The sequence below is a fragment of the Cimex lectularius genome, unplaced genomic scaffold (assembly GCF_000648675.2).
Source record: "Cimex lectularius strain Harlan isolate CLEC.00 unplaced genomic scaffold, Clec_2.1 scaffold4, whole genome shotgun sequence".
Taxonomy (NCBI): Eukaryota; Metazoa; Arthropoda; class Insecta; order Hemiptera; family Cimicidae; genus Cimex; species Cimex lectularius.
The window spans coordinates 504814-527463 of NW_019392723.1; the positions used below are offsets into that span (position 1 = coordinate 504814).

Here is a 22650-nt window from a genome sequence, read left to right on the forward strand (position 1 = left end):
TCTCCAGCATTTTGAGTGTTCGTCTCAATCTCGTGGTGTATAAATATTTTATACTTTTCAGTATCTCGTTTATATTTCATTCTTAAGTTTATGATCTTTTTTTATATCAGTAAACTATTTGTTAATAAATCAGGAATTATTTCAGGGTTTATACAAATACGTTAGACAATAATGTTTTTTTTTCTTCTTATCAGGGAAACTGCAAACTATTGCATAGGTGATATTTTTTTTTTATATATTTTTTTTACGAGGGTTCGCAACAGCAGAGGTCATATAAACCCTCAGGGTGCCGGTGTTTTTGAAAAAAAGCTCATTTTTAAGTATGTCGGGGGCCGCTGGGTTCGAACCCGGAACCTTTTACCTTACAGCAGGGGTGCTCAAACGGTCGATCGCGAGTGCTTTTTGAGTAGATCTCGAGAAGAAAAAAATTTTTAATAAGTAGGTAGGTAACTAAACTACAAAAATGTATTACGTAATAAAATAACACTGCTTGCGGCAAAAGGTGGCTTTATCAAAGGAACGCGCGGCACTTGTCAAAGAAAAGCCGCGTTGTTTCTAGACTAGTAGACAGTACAGTCTAGTCTAGAAACAACGAGAGACAGTACAGTCTAGTTTCGGGCGGCGCGTTTCAGTTGCAGTTGGAAGATAGGGAGTCAGCTGAACACACTGATTTAGTTCTTCACACGGACGTCAGGTGGTTGAGTCGCGGAAAATTCCTAGAAAGGTTTCAAGAATTATTGCCCGAAATAACAGCTTTTCTAGACGAAAGAGGTGATGACACTCAGATTTTGAAAAACGAAAAATGGCTGACTGATTTGGCATTTTTGACTGACATCACAATGCACTTAAACACCGTTAACTTGGAGCTTCAAGGTAAAGGAAAAACTATTATTGAGATGATTAGCGCAGTAAACGCATTCAAAAGTAAATTGCAACTTATGATAGATCAACTGAAAAGAAAGGATCTGAAACATTTTCCGTCTTTGAAAGCAAGGATTCCTCAGTTGAATTATGATACGTATGAGGCTGAAATATCAAATATTTTGGGACAATTCGAAATGCGTTTTTATGATTGCAGTAAATTGGAAAATATAGCATCATTTATGAGTTATCCTTTTTCATGTAAAAACATTGAGGAATTAGCTACTGAAATAGCAAGTCAGTTTAATATGAACTCATGTTCTGTTGAAAATGAGTTGGTGCAGATTATATCAGATATACATCTCAAAGCTACAGCATCTGATACAAATTTCTGGTGTTTTATATCTGAAGATAAATATCCGAATGTAAGGCAAATCGCCCTTCAACTGACGGCATTTTTTGGGTCAACTTACTTGTGCGAGTCTGCATTTTCTGAAATGAAGATAATTAAGTCAAAATATCGCAATCGACTAACTGACGATCATATGTCATCATGCTTGCGATTAGCACTCAGTGGTTACGTACCATCTTATGAAAAGTATGCTGAGGACATGCAGTGCCACGCTTCAACATCCAAAGCCACTCCTTAGTTAAGTTTAACACCATATGTAACTCTTTTGTTTTGTAACAACCAATAAACTCGCAATTTTGAATAACTATGAGTTTTTTCATTGATATTGTAGAGAAGAACCTAACTAAACCTAACCCAAACCTTGACTAAAATAATGTACCTATATTGTGCAGAAAGCTAATATCTATATATGCTACGGTACACCCTACCTAGGTAGGTAGGGTGTATCGTGTATGTACGACAACCCTGCATCACACACACTTGCAGCCTCTCAGAGTCGATCGTAAGTAGTCTAAAAATATTGAGGTAGATCGTCAGCAGTTCAAGTTTGAGCACCCCTGCCTTACAGTGATGAGTGCCGTGTCAAAGCCGCGGCAACTGACGCCCCAGCATAGGTGATATCGAAATGACTATATAAGCAGTAGAAAATCTTCGAAAATCTCCTGTTTAACCGTTATCACCCATCCTAGATTCACATAAAATCATTCCTTCCTATCAATTTGGCTTCTAACCTCATCATTCCACGATCCAGTATTCAGGTAAAACGAAAAAGTTCAATGAAGGCCAATCGCATAAACTAAAGACGATGTTAGGATTATGAATGACAGTACTGCTGGCCGAACACTCCAGACTCTGGAGTTATATAAACTCGGAGTAGCAAAAACTGAGCTGTGCAGATATTGCCAGAATGAAGAAGAGGATGAGATTCCTTCTCGTTGGAAAAGAAAATCCAAGGCCTGCAGGACAGGGGTGTCTTTAACAAAACTTTGGGATCTGATAAAAAGCCGAGCTCTAGACAAGGGTGGAGATTGCACGATAGACCAATATTGGTGGCGCTCATGGTTGTAAAAAGGCCGACTTTTCTTAACCTTAAACCTTAGGTGCCATTTACGTAAAGTTAGACTTTATAGCTACGGCCATTTCATTTATATTTTGGGGGAGAAGTCTCTTTACCCAATTTGAGTGACGATAAAAACAAGAGGACGGAACTCGTTGAGAATAATATTCATAAACGTGGGGGGTGCGATGACGGTGATTTCCCTCATTACTTCAGAAGTCATGCTTTCCTACCTTCCCAACAATCTCAGGTAGTAATAGTCCATTGAAATATGCCCGAATAAAATTATTATGCTCATTTAAATAAAAATAAAAAACAAAGAGGGCGGTAGAGAGAGAATATTTCTTATGTGAAAGAATAATTTTGCCAGGTTTGAGAATGACTTGATCATTGACCTGGTTTTAATGCTTATTGGTTCTACTGTTACTCGTTAGCGATAAAACGGTACAATTCGCCCCATGACGGCAATTTTGGGCAAAAATGTAATAGTATTCCCTCTCCCTTTTCCAATCATTAAACAAACGTTGTACGCGTTGCAAAATACCAATTCTATACCAATTAGCCCTTGGAAAATACACGTGGCACTCAAAACAATAAATAATGGGGGAGGTCTGTTTATTAAAATCCTATGTTCCGTTTCTAATGGTACAAACCTAAGACAATAACAATAAAATATTAAGGTATTTGATGTATTTTTATTCCATACCATATCCGTGATAAAATAGCAGTTATTTATATATGTACCTACGCATAAGTACAACGGACAATTATGGAAATTAACACATTAAATTTTCCATTAAATATGAAATTTCAGTTTTATTTTAATTTTTAAATTTATAAAACAGTGCCTAGTCTATTCTAGTGCCAATATTATACGACAACGAATACAGTATCAGTCTTCTTCTTTGCACGTTCAGACAGGATTTTGTCATTTTCAAAATTAATTGTATACTTTAAATTCACTAATTTCGTGGTCCGCTTGACCAATTAATACAATTCAATTAAGGTTTTTAGTTGAGAAAAAAACGTCAATGGCACGAGCGGGATTCGAACCCACGATCTTCGGCTTGATACGCCGCTGCTCTACCACTTGAGCTATCGTGACCTCGTTCCACTCGGACACCAACTNGTATCTAGCCGAAGATCGTGGGTTCGAATCCCGCTCGTGCCATTGACTTTTTTATCTCAACTAAAAACATTAATTAATTGTGATTAATTGTATACATAGACCGAAAGGGTTATTTGAAGCTTTGATGGAAAAAGGTCATGGCTATGCCAAGATGGTATTTTTCTGTATCTTCACCTCGTAGACAGCTTTTGATAATGCCTTAAAAACCAGGTCATCCCTAACTATAGTTTTTTCCGTCAAATTCACCCTTTATAACTTAAAATGAACGCCAACTTACTACTTAAAGTACTTTAACTTCAAATTAAATTTTTAAGTTCAAATTAACACTTTTTAACTTAAAGTTCACCCTATTTAACATTAAATTAACCCTTTTCATTTCAAATTAACCCTTTCATTAAAATATTTTAAAAAACTGGTACTGTTGGTATGAAATAAGCATGTAAAAATATGAAAATAAGCATGTAAAATGAAATTTCTGTTTATTTGAGTTTTTTTATATAAAATAATGAGGCTCTTTGAAGACCACATGAAATTAATTACAATTGAAAATAGAAATTATGTAAAATAAAATATATAAAAATTAAGGGCCCTTCTTTTAATTTGGAAATGTTTTATAAGTATAAAAAATTTGTAAATATACAAATACAAAAAAAAATTGAAATTAAAAAGGGTTAATTTGACGGAAAAAGCTATAAGACCATATTCGCATTCTTAAAGATATTGAGAAAAATTAAGGTAAAAAGCTAATTTGACGGAAAAAAGGTATAAGACCCCATAAAATTAATCATTTTTAAAATTAAAAATTATATAAAATGAAATATTAATATAACGAATTTTCCTTTTATATAAATAATGGTACCGAAAGATTAAAAGAACAAATACTATCCCTCAATAAGTATTTTTTTGTTATTTTCAAGGAGGGTTCCACATTCTAATCCGACTTTGGTCTAGTGAAGTACTCTGCTGTTTACGTAGATAATCCTAAAACGGAGTATTAGTACTTACCTTTGTTCCCCTTTGGCTACTTTTAATTTTTTTCCATTTATTATCTCAGTTATTAAGGTAGTAATAGAAATATTTTTGTTTGTGTGTACTTTACGTCCAGTAACCGGGTAAGTACAAACATTTTATAGGCTTGACCTTCTTCCCTGGTCTCAATCATTGCTAACATTGCGTAAAATCATCTCTCTTTTAATTTACAATTAATTTATTTTAATTATACTTTGGAAATCAAATTCACTTTATTTATGAATTGAAAAAAAAAGTATAGCTGAAACTAGCTCGGGGATCCACCAACCCCAATGGAAACACTAAAATGTCCAACACAAACTTATAAACAACCCCTCTCAGCACGCAAAGAAAATGACAATCAATGTCAAAAAGAATCAACGGCCTAAAAGGTAGTACAGAATAAAAAAAAGCCGCATCCAATTTTTGTTGTCATTCGTCATCAGAATGAAGAATCCAATTTGATTGGGATCTCTCTCTTTGTAGTCAATCGATCCATTGTCGGAGCAGCTGGAACACCAAAGTCAATTAAAAAACTAAGAAACGGAACTTTCTTAATTGAAGCAAATAATGAACAACAAAGCAAATCCTTACTAAGTATAAAGTTACTCCACACAACCCCGATAACAGTAGAAGGACATAAATCGCTAAATTGTCAAAAGGTATGATTTATGCTCCTGATTGTCCTGTTTATCTGTCGAAGAAATAAATAGGTAATTAACTCATCAATTCGTCACGGATGTATAACGAATCTACAAAACGGAAAATAATGAAAAAATACCAACAGGCACCTATATTCTAACCGTCTCCACTTCCCATCCCCCTACGACCATAAAAACAGGGCATCTGCTTATAAAAGTCCGTCCTTACGTGACAAACCCAAGACAATGTAAACACTGTCGTAAATTTGGACATGCCACTAACAATTGTCCAGATGAAGATTTATGCGCAAATTGTGGCAAGCCAGCGCGTCAAAACGCTGATGAATGTCTGCAAAACTGTGTAAATTGTAATGAAAACCACTCAGCTACCTCGCGCATGTGTCCGAAATCCATTGAAGAAAAGAGTAACCTAAAAATATCCTTTGAAAATAAAATATGTATTGAAGATGCAAACAAAGCATATAAAAAATGCAACCTCCACCTCTCCCAAAACCTCAGTTACTTTCAGCAATGTTATTCAACATAAACCCTCTTCAGAATGTACGTCGTGCTGTGAGTTAAAAACTCCAGTCGCCAACTTCGCGCAGATATCGTTCCTGACAGAAACATAGATGCAGTTAAAAAAAATATAATCCTTCCAATCATTAAAAACCCACACAGCAAAAGCATACCAAAATGACAACAATAAATCTACCGATTGCATAACTACTACACTTACGTGTGTGTGTGGTGACTAGTGACCGTTAGTCGATGATTATTCGGAAATCGTGGGATGCGGTCTGGTGTGACGTACGTTCCAGAAAAACATTTTCTTTATCGTGCCAACGTTTCGATCTTTATTGAGATCATCATCAGGGCTCAAAGTGTTAGTTTTCTGCGTAATTGCGCATTCTTGTGTGTCGTATTGAGAGTGCCCATGCAAGTTTCTTCTCATTGTTGGCGTGTCTTTCAGAATACATTTTGCTTCGTGTCCATATGTAGTTGAAATTTGTTCATAGAATCCCATGTTCTTCGTTCTTCCCGTGTAGAAATGTGTGGTGATGTTGGTGGTTGGGCACTCTCAACACGACACCCAAGAATGGCACAATTACGCACAAAACACTTTGAGCCCTGAAGATGATCTCAATAAAGATGGAAACATTGGCAGGATAAAGAATATGTTTTTCTGAAACTTACGTCACACCAGAACGCATCTCACGATTTCCGAATACTACACTTACTCCTAAAACAACCTCTAAGCCTACTGGAAGCAGACCCTAATTCTGATCAAAATGACAGAAAATCAAGCCTTCATAATTGTCCAGTCGAACATAAATGATTTCCATGCGTGTCAAGACGATTTGAAGATCTTCCTTAGAGATTTACAACCTAAAATTCTTTGTCTTCAAGAAACTCATTTTAAAGACAATGACCAAATCACTTTTAAAAAATTTGATGTACATATTTAGAAAAGACAACATTTCAAACTCTATAGCATCTTGGGGGGGGGGGCAATATTTGCGGACTCGTCCCTCAACTCTACAATAATTCAACTAAATACGAATTTATAGTCCGTTGCTATTTCACTTCAGACCCCCTTCAAATGCACAATCTCCTCAATATATTTACCTCCTAATCAACATATAATCTCACAAGGTAGTGATGATTTATTTCCGCAATTACCCTTGCCTGCATTAATTGTCGGAAATTTTAATGCCCATAATATGGCATGGGGATCGTCAACAACAAGCTCACGTGAAAATATACACGAACGAATCAGAAGTGATTATAACCTAATTTTGTTAAACAATTCAACCCCCACACATATATGTGATGCGACAGGCACTTTAGATTTGAGATATTTATTTTAAATGTAGACTTGACCTTTAGCAGCCCTCAACTTTTTGATTTTTTCAATTGCTCTGTGTCTGAAAATTACTATGGGAGTGACTACGCCCCCATCATTATCCAAAAACCCTCTGAAAACATTCACTTGAGGAAAAACCTAGGTGGGTCATGGAAAATGTCAGCTAGAACTTATTTCGGAATAAACTTACCCTCCCAGAGGTAGACCCTCCTACTGATATCGAATTAGCAGTTAAAAAGCTTAGCAATTCAACACTGGCGACCGCAAATGAAACAATCCCGAAATCAACTGGCCTGGGACCCCGTTGGTTGAACGCAGAGTTCAAATCAGCTCTAATCCATCCAGTTTTTTTTTATCCAATTAATTCGTCCGATTTTAAACCATCATTTATGGTAAATAGAAGACGAGTCCTAAAACAATTTAAATGGTCACCAACGGAAGAAAATTTGAAGAAAATGTGTCTCGATTCGTGAGAATTAGCTCGATTTTAGAAATTTCGTTGTATAATTATTCTTTCGTGTAGATTTTAAATTTTGTGCCAATCAGACTGAGAAAAGCTTTCACACGTTCTAATATGATTTTAATAGTTTCCTTTTCTGAAGAGTCCCCGAAAATGTTAGCATTTTTGAATTTGGGCGTCAAAGTAAGCGCGTAAAGATTCTTGATGCGATTGTGGCCGTAGCAAGTATTTTGCTTTTAATTCCATTATTTGTTGAGGGGTATATGGTATCTAAAAAATGACTCCCTCAAATGTTAAAAAAAAAGCCCTGGTTCATTGCCGCGCTATGGACATGAGAATCTGAACCGTGTAAATTTTGGCAATTATAAACAGTTTTTCCCAACATAAGGTTTTGTAGTGACATAACAGGGGATATAGTGAAACCAACAATTTTAAAATTGTTCAGGATCATTTAGAGCCTTTTCCGGCGCGGATTTTTTTTCTGTTAATTTTGACTTTGCCTTGTCGGATTCAAAATCGGAATCATTATCGAATATGGGAATAAACTGAATTCCCCAGCGCTCTTCTTCTGAGGAATTAATTGGTCATAACCGTTGGTTTTTACATGACTTCCTTCTTGAAGCCCGGATATCTATGTCTGGCTTGTCTTCTTAGTCAATGTCTAAAGGATTTCTTATGCTTTTATTAATTCTTTGGGATTCGTTAGATTCTTGAAAGTTGAGTTTTCTTGAGCCTTTTCCTTATACATTTCTTCAACCGCTTTGTCCATTAATTCTAAAAACATCTTTTTAGTCTTTAATCTCGCCTTTTTGTAAAGTCGGGGTGGCAAAATCGGAATTTGCGATGAAAATTGCACACATTTTATCCTTCAGTTTTTTGTTATCGTCTTATGAATTCGTCCTATTTTAAACCATCATTTATGGCCTTTTGAATGTGTTCATCTTTAGTCCTTTATGAAGTGATTCCCCTGAACAATTCTTTACGCTTTCGTCAGACATAATTATAATTAAGCTTCAACATTTTTTTAAAATTATAAATTCTTATTTTTAATTATTAATTTTTTNATAATAGCTTATTATAATTCAAAAAGAGACCAAAAAAATTGTTTAAATATTTTTTTTAAAGTAATAATATAATATAAAATAAACGTTTTCTTGTTTTTAACAATAAAATCCAAAATAAATCACAAATAAGTATTTATCAAAAAATCCCAGATAAATTAACTCTGAAAAGGTAAATTAAAATAGGCCTGGAACGTCTTTTCTTATGAAAAAAATATAGATCACACTAAATAACAGAAAACACAGTTTGGCCCTTCTCATCCCGTACTTTCAGTCTGACTGTTAATTCAAGACTCCATTTATTTACAATATTACAATAATGCAATACATAACATTGCCACTTAGTGCTGAGGATGTTGCGCGTGGTGTGACACTTGTTGATGATGGACGTTCCATCAGGTATGCGGCTATTGCCATCGGAGTTCCCTATGAAACATTGCAACATTGCTACAAGCCGTCCTACAAACTAGGTCCAACCGTACAAGGCCCGGTTCTGGACGCCGTTCAAGCGATTCATCAGCAATTTCTGAACGCACTGCTCAAAGAAGATTAAATCAGCATGGACTGATGGCTTTTCACCCCGTAAGAGGACCAGAATTGACCAGAACACAGAGTTGCACGGATCGCATTTGCTCGAGAACACAGCCATTGATCTTTGGACGACCTGTACTTTTTACAGATGATTGTAGATTCGCTATACGATCTCCAGATGGACATGAAAGAGTGGGGAGAAGGCGAAATGAAAGGTACGAATCCTGCACTTTTTTCCAGAGCCAACCTTTTCAACGTAGCTCAGTGATGGTGTGGGCGGTAATTTCAATGGAGAGTCGCACAGAGTTGGTTGTTGTTTGTGGAGCGTTTTTGACGGCCACTCGCTATGTGGATGGTATTTTAGAACATCATGCGTTGCCTAACCTCGATGAAATCAGCGACAATCCTATTCTAATGCACGATAATGCCCGCCCATATGTCGCTACCTGTGTGTCACATGTACCTTCAACAGAATAACATCAGGGTCATAGCCTGGCCAGACTTGAGCCCCATCGAACATATCTGGGATACCCTCAAAAGACGAATAAGAGCACGCACATCACTTCCCGTTAAACTCACGATCTTGAAAGAACTCTTCGTGAAGTTGGCTAACCTCTAGCAAAGTGACATTTTCAGACTGGTAGAAAGTATGCCGAGGTGTCTTCGTGATGTAATTAAGGCAAGAGGAGGAAATACCCGATATTGAAATGTTAATTAAAAATCTAAAACAAAATTAAAACAAATTTTATCTGTTCCTCTTTTTTATGTGTCATTGTCCTTAGCAATTTACATTTTTTAACTTTTTTAGACAAAGATTCAATAATTAAACGTTAAAAACGTAAAACTTGTAATAATATTTAAAACTATGTACAAATCAAGTTATATTACAAATGGGTGGATTTTTTTGCCTGTCGGTGTGTATATGTAATATACAGGGTGAATTGCTACTCGTGCTACAAACTTCTCCAGTAGATTCTTCACCCTAAAATGAACAAAAAAGTTCATATTGTCCATGGTCCGATTCTCAACCATTTCAGAGTAATTTCGCTTTTTATCGATTTTGAAAGATATCACGTCCTGGCGTCGGAAAATCGTGATATCTTTTAATCTAAACATTTCTCTGNAAAAAAAAAAAAAAAAAAAAAAAAAAAAAAAAAAAAAAAAAAAAAAAAAAAAAAAAAAAAAAAAAAAAAAAAAAAAAAAAAAAAAAAAAAAAAAAAAAAAAAAAAAAAAAAAAAAAAAAAAAAAAAAAAAAAAAAAAAAAAAAAAAAAAAAAAAAAAAAAAAAAAAAAAAAAAAAAAAAAAAAGTTCATTTCATCTTAAAAAGGTTTATTCGAAATTAAACAAGGTACATTTGCTAAAAAGGGTTGATTTGATGGAAAAGCTAGACGATTATATAAACATTAATTACAATTAAAATTAAAAGTTATATAAAAATAAATATTAAAATTCTTCTTTTACATAATTAAAAATACCGAAATATTTAAAAAATGAATACCGACCCCCAACAACTTTTTTATTGTTTTAAAGACCTGGTTAATTTGAAATTAAAAAAAAGGTTCATTTGAATTTAAAACTCGTTAATTTGACGGAAAAAGCACTAGTTTAGATCAATACGGACAAATAATTCTACGTATTTGTAAGATTTATAAACTTAAAGTTTCCCATCGTGGCCAATTTTTTTTTAAATTAAATAAGCGTACCATATAGACCAGGATTTGATTCCCTTCCTCTAATTCGTGTAAGGAATGATTCATATAGATATTAAACACTTAAAGACTAATTTCGTAAGACAAATTATACTCAAATAGTCATTTGGAAACATTACAGAACGGTGACTGGATATTAGAAACAATAGGTCTCTGGGGAGTCGGCTAAGTAATGACTTTATGTAAACCGTATAATTCAGTTGAAATATGATAGAATTACACGTTTAACTTCCTTCCCTTACCATTTTGCGGCGAACAGGATTTCAATCAATCCGATCTGATTCATTTTTGGGCTTTAGTCTAGAATGGATTTTAAGACTTGCGCTTTCGCGTTATGCTCTGAAGCCTTTTTTTTCTTTCAGAAATTAGATATATTAATAAATTATTCAGAAATCGTGAGATGCGGTCTGGTGTGATTTAGGTTTCAGAAAAACATTTTCTTTAATGTGCNAAACGTTGGCACGATAAAGAAAATGTTTTTCTGAAACCTACATCACACCCGACCGCATCTCACGATTTCTGAATAATTATCGATTAACGGTCACTAACCACCACACATATATTTATAAAATCCTTCCGGAAATGGCCAAAGATATGAACTGTTTTGCGGTCCGGAAAATAATGCAGACAATTAAATAAATGATTTTCAACATTTTTTATTAGTTAAAATTTCCTTCATCCCTCATACGCTTCACCCATCGTGATGGCAACTTCTCTATACCTGCTGAATAGAATTTGGGGTTTTTATCATTAAAAAATTCTGTAAACACATTTTCTAATGACTTTTGATGTAAAACGTTGTCCAGGTGTCTGAAAAAGTGGTAGTCTATAGGCTAGAGGTCTGGAGAATAGGGAGGGTGAGGCAGAACCTCATAACAAGAGACGGGATTTTTATGCAGTTGCATATTTTGTTTGCCACCACATACGACCGAGGAAATCAATTATCCGAATCATGTATCTAGGAAATTGATTGAATATTGCATAAAATTTCATATTTGAACAATATTGCATATTTGAAGGAGTTTTATCGCATTTATCGCGCAAAATATTTAAAAAAACTATATTGGTTTAAGGGGGGAAGTACAAAAAAGTTCTGTAAAAAAAAGAACAAGTTGATGAAAAGTTGTAAAAATTAAAATTCGAAGATAACTGAAACAGGCCGCAACGACTGAAAGAGAAGATTCTAGAAATACCTACCAAAGAATATAAAACCATTTCTTAGGTCTTATTTCAATATTCTAATAGATTAGATTAGATTTTATTTATTTGTAATAAATTTACATAGAACACATTCCTTTAAGTTTCAGGGGAAGTGGCGGGGCACTATTACATCCTGTTACAATATTTGATCTATTTTTATCCCTAGTCTAAATATAGAGTTATAATATAGATTTAACAATATTGTGCTCGTGGAAAAACACAAACAACACAAACAATATTCTAACAAATTGTAAGTGACCGTAGGTACTATTTCATGGAAAACAATTTAGAGAAGTACTTGTTTAGTAACATTAATTATACTCAATTAGTATAAAATATATAATTTAATTATGTAAGGGACAAAATATTTTTGTTATATGGAAATAAACTCTAGGGGGCGTCGGTGGCCGCAACGGTAGCGTTGACATGGCGTTTATCACGGTAAGGTAAAGGTCCCGGGTTCGAATCCAGCGGCCCCGCATTGGAACCAGAAATACTTACAAATGAGCTTTTTTTTGCAAAAACACCGGCACCTCGAGGTTTAAATAGCCTCGTAGTTGAAAAACCCTCGTAAAAAAATTTTTAATATCTATTTCATTTAATTATCTATATTTTCGTTTAAAGTTACTATGATAGTACAAAAACTGGTTTACTGCACATTTTGCATATTTTAACGTAATAATATTGTACATTATTGCATATTTCAGGGCTTTCAACTGCATATTTTATGGCATATTTTGGCAATTTTTACTGCATAAAAATCCGGTCTCTGCTCATAACCAAGATCAAACAGTTTTCGTGTTGTCACATGTGATACAAGGGCGCGTTGCCTGTAACAGAACCGGCGTTTTCCGATTGACCAAAAGCTTCAATAATGCCAATTCCTAGGGCAATACTTCAGTTGGCGAGCAATACAATTCGTCATTAAATGTTTCGCCAGGATTCAAGAAGCTGTAGTAAATCTGCCCAAATGAAGCCCACCAAAGAGTCACCACCACCGTTTTTGATGAGTGGGAGCTTTGGGAAATGTGACACTGCTTCTCTTTTGTCAAGCACTGTCCAGAATATGTGCTATTATCGTAGAGAATCTACTTTTCATCACAATAAACAATTCCATCCAGAGTTGGTTCGTTTCCGTTAAAGCAAAGAAGTATTGCTGCACTTCATAACTATGATTTTTTTGGCGTTTAACGCATGAGGAGCCCAACATCCAGCTTTTTCACATTTCCAATTACCTTAAGATGGTCAGCAACGGTCGATTTGCTAATTGAAAGATTCTCTGCAAGTTTTCGAACAGTTGTTCTGAGATTTTTTTCGACCAAAGCTCGAAGAACAGCATCATCTAGGGAAGAAACCTTCACCCGACCTTCTCTGTCTTCAAAGCTAAAGTCTCCATCTCGAAATTTTTTGAACCATCTATAAACTGTGCTCTCACTCACACTGCAATCAAGACGTCATTAATGTTTCTGACCGTTTGGGCACCATTCCGACCGAGTTTAAATTCGTAAAACGAAATTACGTGAAAATCACGCGTTGGCATCTTAGTAAAGACTGAATTATTCCCGAGTAACGAAATGCTACTGAGGCAAACAAACATTTTTGTTTGGAAGAGGATTAAAAAGTGTTGACATTCGTACAAAAGAATAATCCATCAAATGAAACAGCTTATTACATAGAAGAGTAAATGAAAGACAACATGAAAACCTTCATTATTTTCCGGACAGCCCAATAATTAATACCAAGTTTTGCAAAAATTGATAAACAAAAGCAATCTCAATTCCAATCCTTGATTAATTTTCATAGACGATGACTTATATTACATCTAAACTGCTCAAAAATAAATAGGGAGGCCAACGTCCCAGGCAAAGGATAATAAATCGTTTGTGTTGATTGCCTTGCCAAAACATCTTGACTTCATTTAGGATTTCGATTAACAATTCTCGCAATAATATTGCGAACTTCTGGTTCAAGATGAAGTCTTTCCATGGTTAAAGAGAAAAGAACTGGATTAAAATGGAGAAAAGATGAGAAAAGGAGTTAGTTTACAGGATGAGTAATCTTCACATTTACTATCCGTTATTTAAATCCGTTATTAAAAATGAGGATTAACATTTGCTTGCTTTGGGTTTGCATTTTCTATTTTGTTTTGTCCAACTAACAAAAATAAATAATAATTATTATTATTCTCTTTAATTAAAATTAATAGAATAAGAATAAATTACAAATATCCCTATTCATTTTTGAGCAATTTATATATGCAGTGTTTTTTCCATCGAATTAACCCTTTTTACCAACAAAGTAACCTTTTTTAATTAAAAAATTAAACCTATTTATCTTCAAATTAAACATTTACACATTTCAAATGATCCCTTCTTAATTTCGAATTAACTGTAATATTTACTATTTCTATATCTACTAGCAATTTCTTAAAAACAATAAAAACACTTAGCAGATGGCGTGAAATATACGCTTTTTTTTAAATTAACATGTGTCTTTTACGTAGATTTCATATTTTTCTTATAATAAGCTATTGTGATGATTAGTCTAATATATTGTTAACTTTGAGTAAACAACAATGTACTCACAACTGATGACAAAATTAACTACTAATCAATAAATTACTTTAAGATAACACGACAACAAATTACTAAATCATTTCAGTTACATTTAGGGTTATATGTATGTAATAACAACAGAGGATCAATCAGGAATTTCCATTTTGATTTTGGAAACGAATTTTAAGAAGCTCTCAAACAAGTCCTCCAGCAAAATGTAAGCATGTAAAGTAAAATGACTATATATTTGCTATTTTTTTAACTGTAACATAATTGGACTCCTTGAAAAACATATGAAAATTAAGTACAATTAAAATTAAACGGTATATAAAATTAAATGTAAGATTTAGAGGAATCCTTTGATATTATACGTAAATTTATATAATTAATTACATAAAATTACACGATTGAATTACATAATTAATCAGTTTTTACATAATACAGCCAAAAAGTATTTCAGCATGGTCAAAATATCCTATCTTGACTGGAGAAATAAAAAATACGATAAAAATTAATAAACATAACAATAAAGGACTCTTTTTTTTAATTTTACTATTTAAAAATATATATAAATTTGATTCTAATCTAAAATAACAATTAGATTTAAAAGCATATGAAATTAAATATAAAAACAAATTTTTCTTCTAATAATTCGAAATTTTTAAAAATATAAGCTAATTGGTGTATACAATAATGGGTTATTTAAAAAATATTTTGAACAAATAGAAGAATTCTTTTTTTTTATGTTAATAACGTTTCAATTTACTGGTAATGAATATGCATGTGGTATTGTATATTTTATAAAAAAAATTGAAAATTATAATAAAAATGCTTTATTTTATATATATAATCTCCCATTTTTTTAATATTTGAAAGAAAAAGTTTACTTGAAATTAATTGGATTAATTGGAAGTTAAAAAATGATATTTGAAATTAAAAAGGGTTCATTTGAAATTAAAAAAAGATTAAGTTGAATTTAAAGAAAAGTTAATTTGAAGAAAAAAAGGATTATTTTGACGTATAAAACTATATACCAGATTTTCCTAATCTGAATTTTGTTCTCATGGCTTCGACAGGCATTCTTCGAACATAAATTCCTTCCTAAGCGCGATCCGGGCAATCGAAAATACTACGGAAAATAGTAAATTCTCCTTTTTAAGTTTCAAACTGTCCACAATGACCTCCACGTCCTACTTGTAATTGGCAATAAATCACGAAAGAAAAGCGTTCTCAAAAATTTAAACCTACACCCCCAATCCACTTGTCCAGGCTTTCTTGTCCCAGCATTCCTGGAAATCCGGCACGTCGTTTGGAGCGGTTATCACCGAGAGATCTGTTAAAAGATTGACTCAGTGCTATAGAATGTCACTGCTGCGTGACTCCTTTTATCATCATAACACTCTAGATTTTCATTATGGCAATTACGTTTGCTAGTTCCGGTTAAAAATCTGCTAATAAATATATTAAAACTTTACCCATGTGGCTGAATCTTTTTATTCCAATATACAGTTCACGAGAAAAAAAGACCTGTTAGGTTCTGTTATTTTATCGGATTTTCGCACTTGAAACACCCGTATTTGTTATTATAACACTTTAAAGGAGATTAAAGAGTTCCCTGTCCGTTCACGGGAAAATATTGACAATCTCTAATAAACACATGTTTGTTTTTTTCCAAGCAGACATTCACGCTGTAGTTTAATTTTAAAAGTGACAACGGAAGTCGCGTTTTGAGAATTTTTTTATGATTTCCACCCGGTCAGACTTTTGCCAAGCCGCACGGAACATTAATCGAGCTTTTGATAGAGAGAATCCGGACGAAAGATACTGGTTTGGAAAGTTTCTTTGTCGAGATGAGACCTAGGAAAAACCGACCCAGGGGAAGACCTTCAACGTCAATCGATGGCGAAATTCTTAAGGATGCTGTGGAAGAAAGTCCCGACACTTGTAAAACGACGTTTACCGCATACTTTGCATTTAATCGGAAAATTTATAAAGATGAATGACGAGGAATGAACGACAAGAGATTTGTGTCAAAAAACGAGCCATTTCTTTGGCCCATAATTTCAAACAGCTTAAACCGGATCATTGACAACGCCGATCAGGTCAGTGGTTAAAACCTAGAAGTCTGGTCACATGTCAAAAAACATTTTTTTTATTATTATTACGTTACAAGAGCGTCAGAGTAACAGACACTACTCATTTTCCTCACGGAAAGAAATCGCGAGGCCACTGGAGTGTTAGGCGCTTTGGAGGGTTGTCAAGAAGGGTTCTGGATGGGATTGGGATGATCCAAGGTTTTATGGAACTATTTATATGGATTTTGTAGGGGTTTAGAGAACGAATGGGATTTGATGGTTCGTGTGCAAAGAAAGGTTGGGAAATGGTTCGAAAGATTTTGCAATGACTGGATTCTTAGGAGGTTGGAACTCTTGAATAAGCCCCACAGTTTAATTCCAGATTGGTTATAGTAATGGTGTGTAGATGAGAGGTTTGTTTTACAGTGTGATGCCAAGTAGTCTTTCGAGTAGGTTATATCAACTATTAAGTTATATTCCTTTGAATCGATTGTGGGAGTTCTAAGTAGTCTTTAGCCGATGAAAAGTCCCAAGTACCGAACGAAATTGGTTGCTGAGAGAGGAGATTTCATGCTATTTGTTATGATTTTCGTTGAGTTTGATCCTCCATATCTAGAACCATTCTTCCAAGCAGAAGAGATAGTTTCTGAAGGCCACTAGGTCTAAGTTTGCTGAAAGGATGGACGTCTGTATAAGTGAATAGTGATGTCCTAAGTGTATACTGAATAGAGAATGGGACCAAGGTTGCTGCCTTGAGGAACCTCCGTTTTGCCATAGTCGATGGGGGAGAAGGATGTTCCAAATTATTATGAGGTATTAAGAAAACTGAAAGGATGCTTTTGAGTTTCCAGAGCAAGCACGCGTGTCAGATTAACTTTAAGCCATAAAACCCTACTCCTTAAATCCCAACTCCCTATTTCGCAGTATAGATATGAAATTCTGTGCCCTTGTGATCAAAAATTACATGACTAATCTCCTATGTCTCTCGTATAATAAATGATATTACTTTAAACAATTGTGAAAAATAGAGTAAAGGTCAAATATTGAGATTTATAGTGTGACCGGGAGTGTATTTAATAAATTGACAGTATGTTGGTGGCTTTGTGATATGGAAACATTTTTTGCGTCCTTTAGCTTATTTGTGTCAACATCTTTGATATTTTCATTACCCAAGTACCCACTTTATTAAAACTCAAAAAAAAAAAATTATATATATTGGCGTATTTGGTAAGGCAAACATTGTTTTATTGGTTTAACAATAAGTATATAATGACAAATGTTAGATGAAAATTAATGATTTCTTTGGTGTACGAAAAATCTTCGAAAATTTTTGTCACAACTACGAACGTAATTGTTGTACGTAAGAAGCTGCCAGCATTGCCGAAGATTTAAATTTAGAACAAAGTAGCTTTTTACGTCAAATTAACTCTTTTTATATTCAAATTAACCATTTTTTAAATTAACACTTTTTACTTTTAAATTTAATTTTTTAACTTCAAATTACCCACTTTTTAAATTAGTTCTTTTTTACTTTCAAAGGAGCCTTTTTAATTTCAAATTAGACCTTTTTAACTTTAAATTAACATCTTTTAATTTCAAATCACAAATTTTTAAGTTCAAATTGTGCATTTTTTTAAATTAGCCCTTTTCAACTTCATATTAACTTTTTCAAAATTAAAAAAAAAATTTAAGATCAACTCTAACGATTTTTTTAAATAACTATTTTTAAATTCAAATTAAACTTTTTAGCTACAAACTAACACATTTTAATTTCAAATTAACCACTTTTTAAATTATCTCTTTTTTACTTTCAAATCAACCTTTTTAATTTCAAATTAGACCTTTTTAACTTTAAATTAACATTTTTTAATTTCAAATCACAAATTTTTAAGTTCAAATTGTGCATTTTTTTAAATTAGCCCTTTTTAACTTCATATTAACTTTTTTCAAAATTTAAAAAAAAAACATTTTAAGATCAACCCTAACGTTTTTTTTTAAATAACTATTTTTAAATTCAAATTAAACTTTTTAGCTACAAACTAACACATTTTAATTTCAAATTAACCCTTCATAAAGCATTAAAAAAACTTAAAAGATGGTATGAATTATAACCATGTAAAGTAAAATTCATGAATATTGGAGTTTTTTTAATATAAACTAATTGGGCTCTTAGAAAATCATAAAAATAATAATTACAATCAAAATTCAATATAGAAATAAAGGATTATTCTATTAATTCGAGATTTTTATATATTAAATACATAGTTATTTTCTAAATTAATTAAAAAATCTCGAATTAAGAGAAGAAACGTTTGTTTTTATATTGAATTGTATGTAATTTAAAATTTAGTTGTAACTAATTTTCATATGGTATTTTAGATATATTGCTATTTCCGTCAAATTAACCTTTTGTAACATCAAATTAACCTTTTTTTATCCTCAAATTAACTTGTTTCGTTTGAAATTAATTATAACTCCTAAAAACCTAACCTTTATAACTCCAAATTTACCTTTTTAATATCAAATTAACCCATTTTTAATTTCAAATTAACCCTTTTTTAAGGCAATAGAAATTACTTTAATTACAATTAAAATGAAAAGTTTATACAATTAAATATAAAAAGAAATGGTTGTTTTGTTATTAAGCCGAGATTTTTAAAATATACGTATTCGACTCTTATATAAAATATCATATGACAAAGAATTAAAATTAAAATTTACATGATATTAAATATAAAAATGAAGAATTTTTCTTTTATATAACGTCTAAAAAAATTTCTTTACAAAAACTGAAATATAAACCGAGTTTATATTTTAAACAAATTGTCTAATTGATAGAAAACCATTTGTTTTTATGTTTAATTTTATATATTTTTTATTTTAATTGTAACCAATTTTCATGCGGTATGTTATATAAGAACTCGTTTTACATTTTTTTTTAAATTTGCAAATATAGGAATTTTATTTTGCATGATTATATTTTACACCATCTTGTAAGTTTTTTAATGCCTTCACGAAAGGGTTAATTTGAAATTAAAAAAGTTAATTTAAAGTAATAAACAGATAAATTGAAATTTAAAAAAGGCTAATATGTTTTTAAAAATGGTTAATTTGATGGCAAAAAGCTATACTATATAGCTATACATACTTGGAGAGCTCGAGAATGTGAAACAATCGATTAGTTTATGACTAATGTTCTTCGCCCCCATTCAGCTCATACATCAATTTTAATCGTATTAAAACCTAAAAATTCAAATATAAATCATTACATTTTTTCCAGGTCGATGCGGACACGATAGCCCCTGTGAACAACTGTGCTACGAATTGCACGATGGCATGTTCGAATGCGATTGCAAACAGGGGTTTTTGTTACACCACGATGGCTACTCCTGCATAGGTAAGAAGATGAGGGTGTTTCTTCGTCAATCGTGTTATTATTGTTTTGTTTTTTATTTGATGAAAAGTAAAATACAAGTGAAGTTTTCACCTTCAATTGTACAGGGTTGAACTCTTGTAATTGTGACAAAACATTATGCGGTTTGCTTCGCATTTTAAGTTATTTAATGGAGAGTTTTGAAAAGAACGCCCACTTGCAACCGTAACAGGCATAAACAATTCAACATATCACACGTACGCAAACACTGCAACCTTGGTCCATTGTGGAACCCCTTTGATTAAGACCATACCATACGCTTTTTCTCGCAAACTAAGCACTTTCGTCGAAGCCTCTGTACGCACTTTTCTTATTATGAAAATTGCCTTAAGTTGACATGAGTATGTGGCTTACATTGTCGATGTCTCTAGTTTCTCTTAATCAAGTACCTTTTTGGGGTGATTTCTCAACCTCTTATCTCGCCTCATACTTGGTGCTTTCGTCCAGTGCTCGAGTTTATTTCTCAAATCTTTTCTCCGTCCCATATTTAGCATATTCTCCGATGTGGCTGGTTGTTCCGGTCCCATGGATGAGAAGCTTTTTTGGTTAGTTGGTCAGCTTTTTAATTTCCTTCTGTACCTCTATGTCCTGGAATCCATCTCAAGGTAAACTTGTGTTCTCCTCTGAAAAGTAGACAATTTAGGCACTCCTAGACTTGTTTTGAGCTAAAACTGACTACTGATAAACTCAACTCAGGGTCAGAACTAAATACATTCTTTCCTATATGACTCAAGTAATTTGGTAGAGTAATCGATCTTTCTCTACATGCCGGACGCATACTTTTGGAAAAGCTAGGCTACAGGCACTGACAACGGTCATTTCAGCTCCAAACGTACACGGTTTTTAAACCAAAACAAACCCACACTCTCACTCCAAAATAAATGCTTTTGCACACCATTGGCTCAACTAGGTTGGTAGAGAGTGCTCGATATTCCTCCATCCTCTTTTACACACGCTATATAACTATGCTAATTGAGAGTAGATGGGGTGATCAATATTCTACTATCGGCTCTCTACACTACACATTCACGCTAATAAATACATTCATTCTCATTCAAATCAGTACTTTATACAATTTAAAAAAAACCGTATCCTCAAAATATCTATACAGGAGACACAATTCTCGCTGCGCCAGGCAGAATACTCATTTCGACTAGCTTCCTATTCGCTCTATTTGGAGCCAAGGAACACCTTTCAATTAAGTGAAAAACATCGAGCAACTTTTCTCTACATGCCGGACATGTAATTTTAGAAAATTAAGCCAAATGTATGCAGTTTTTAAACCAAAACCCACAACACTTTCACTCCTAAATACATTTTTCCCATTTACATACCACTGGTTCATGTTCGGTTGGTAGAGTACTCGATATTTCTCTATCTATTGGGTTGTCCGGAAAATAATGCAGGATTTTAAGTTTTCATTANGAAATTATTTTGATTAAAGAACATTGCTTTAAAGTAACTAGTTTCTTTTTTTTTGTTTAATACCAAAATCCTGCATTATTTTCCGGACAACCCAATACCTTTACACAAACTATTTAATTAATCTAATGGTCAATGAGGTTCTCATATTCCGCCCTTTCGCAATACACGTTCACGCTAATACATACATTCACTCTCAAACTGCACAAAACGCGACGGGATATCTAACTATTACTTTATTATATATTATACAATAACACAGTCCTGTTTCCTCCGAAAATCAGAACAGGGGATCCAAATAATGATGTGCTCAAGCGCAATCGGGTAGCATTTCTGCGCGCTCTCTATATAGAGCCAAGGAAGAATACTTCAATTTTTGGTACCCAATTTTTCTCTACGCTTACGAGAGCTTTGACCAAAGGTATCCATGAGTCAAACTCGCATGGCTTCTTAGGCGGATGAATATAATCCATCTTCTTCGATTCAGATTCTTCATCGACCGAGCTCTTGATACATGAGGGCTTTTCTGCCTATCCAGGGGCCAATGTCATAGTCGGTATTGTTTCTTTCCCTTCTTTGCCCATCTTTTTTAGATGGTGTTGACGTGTTGATGGTGACTCTTGTATGGCTAGTTATAGTTCGGGTTCCAAGACCATTTGACGAGATGGTCAGCCTGCTCGTTTTCTTCTAAACCTTCTCCAGGCTACTTTGTTGTGTTCTTCTAGAGTCATTCGGAAATTTAGGCACTCCAAGACTAGTTTGGAGCTAAAAGCATACGCGTTCAATGCTTTTATTGCTCTGACTTCCGAAAGTAGATCCGAGCACCCTTAAATTTCTTTTTTCTCAACTTCGGTGCAAAAAATTGTATTGCATGGAGCTCACTTGGAATACAGTTGCAACCAAGTTGTTTTTAGTTTTAGTTTAGTTATTAGTTCAAAGGATTGTGCTAAGGTGCAATTATGCTCCTTTACTATCCAACACTGATAGACGGTTGAACTAATTCAGGGGTGCAACTTTCTTTAACATATTTATTATTTTCAATATGAATACGCGAAACGTATAGTAAAGCTCCAAATAATCTAAACCAAACTGCACATTATACTGTTTGATGACTCATGGGTACGAGTATGTCAGTCGTTTTACGGATTAACGGTGGTCAAAATTATCGATCGCGTTTGATGCGGTTACTGTGATCAATACAAATTGTTTTTGAACACGATGACAGGGAG

General features: G+C 33.4%; 1 protein-coding gene across 3 annotated transcripts in view; it reads left to right on the forward strand.

Moving 5' to 3' along the window:
- LOC106672824 (pikachurin) overlaps positions 1-22650 on the forward strand; it is a 181625-nt gene that overhangs the window by 140696 nt on the left and 18279 nt on the right. The window contains exons 1-2 of one of the 3 annotated variants that reach the window (XM_024226701.1): positions 4538-4571; positions 19847-19963. In XM_024226701.1, the coding sequence (XP_024082469.1) occupies positions 19903-19963 (61 nt within the window). In that variant the 5' untranslated portion in view covers positions 4538-4571; positions 19847-19902. Of the gene's footprint in view, positions 1-4537; positions 4572-16210; positions 16594-19846; positions 19964-22650 lie in introns of those variants that run through there. The other 2 variants (XM_024226700.1, XM_014404561.2) reach the window with 2 other exon arrangements.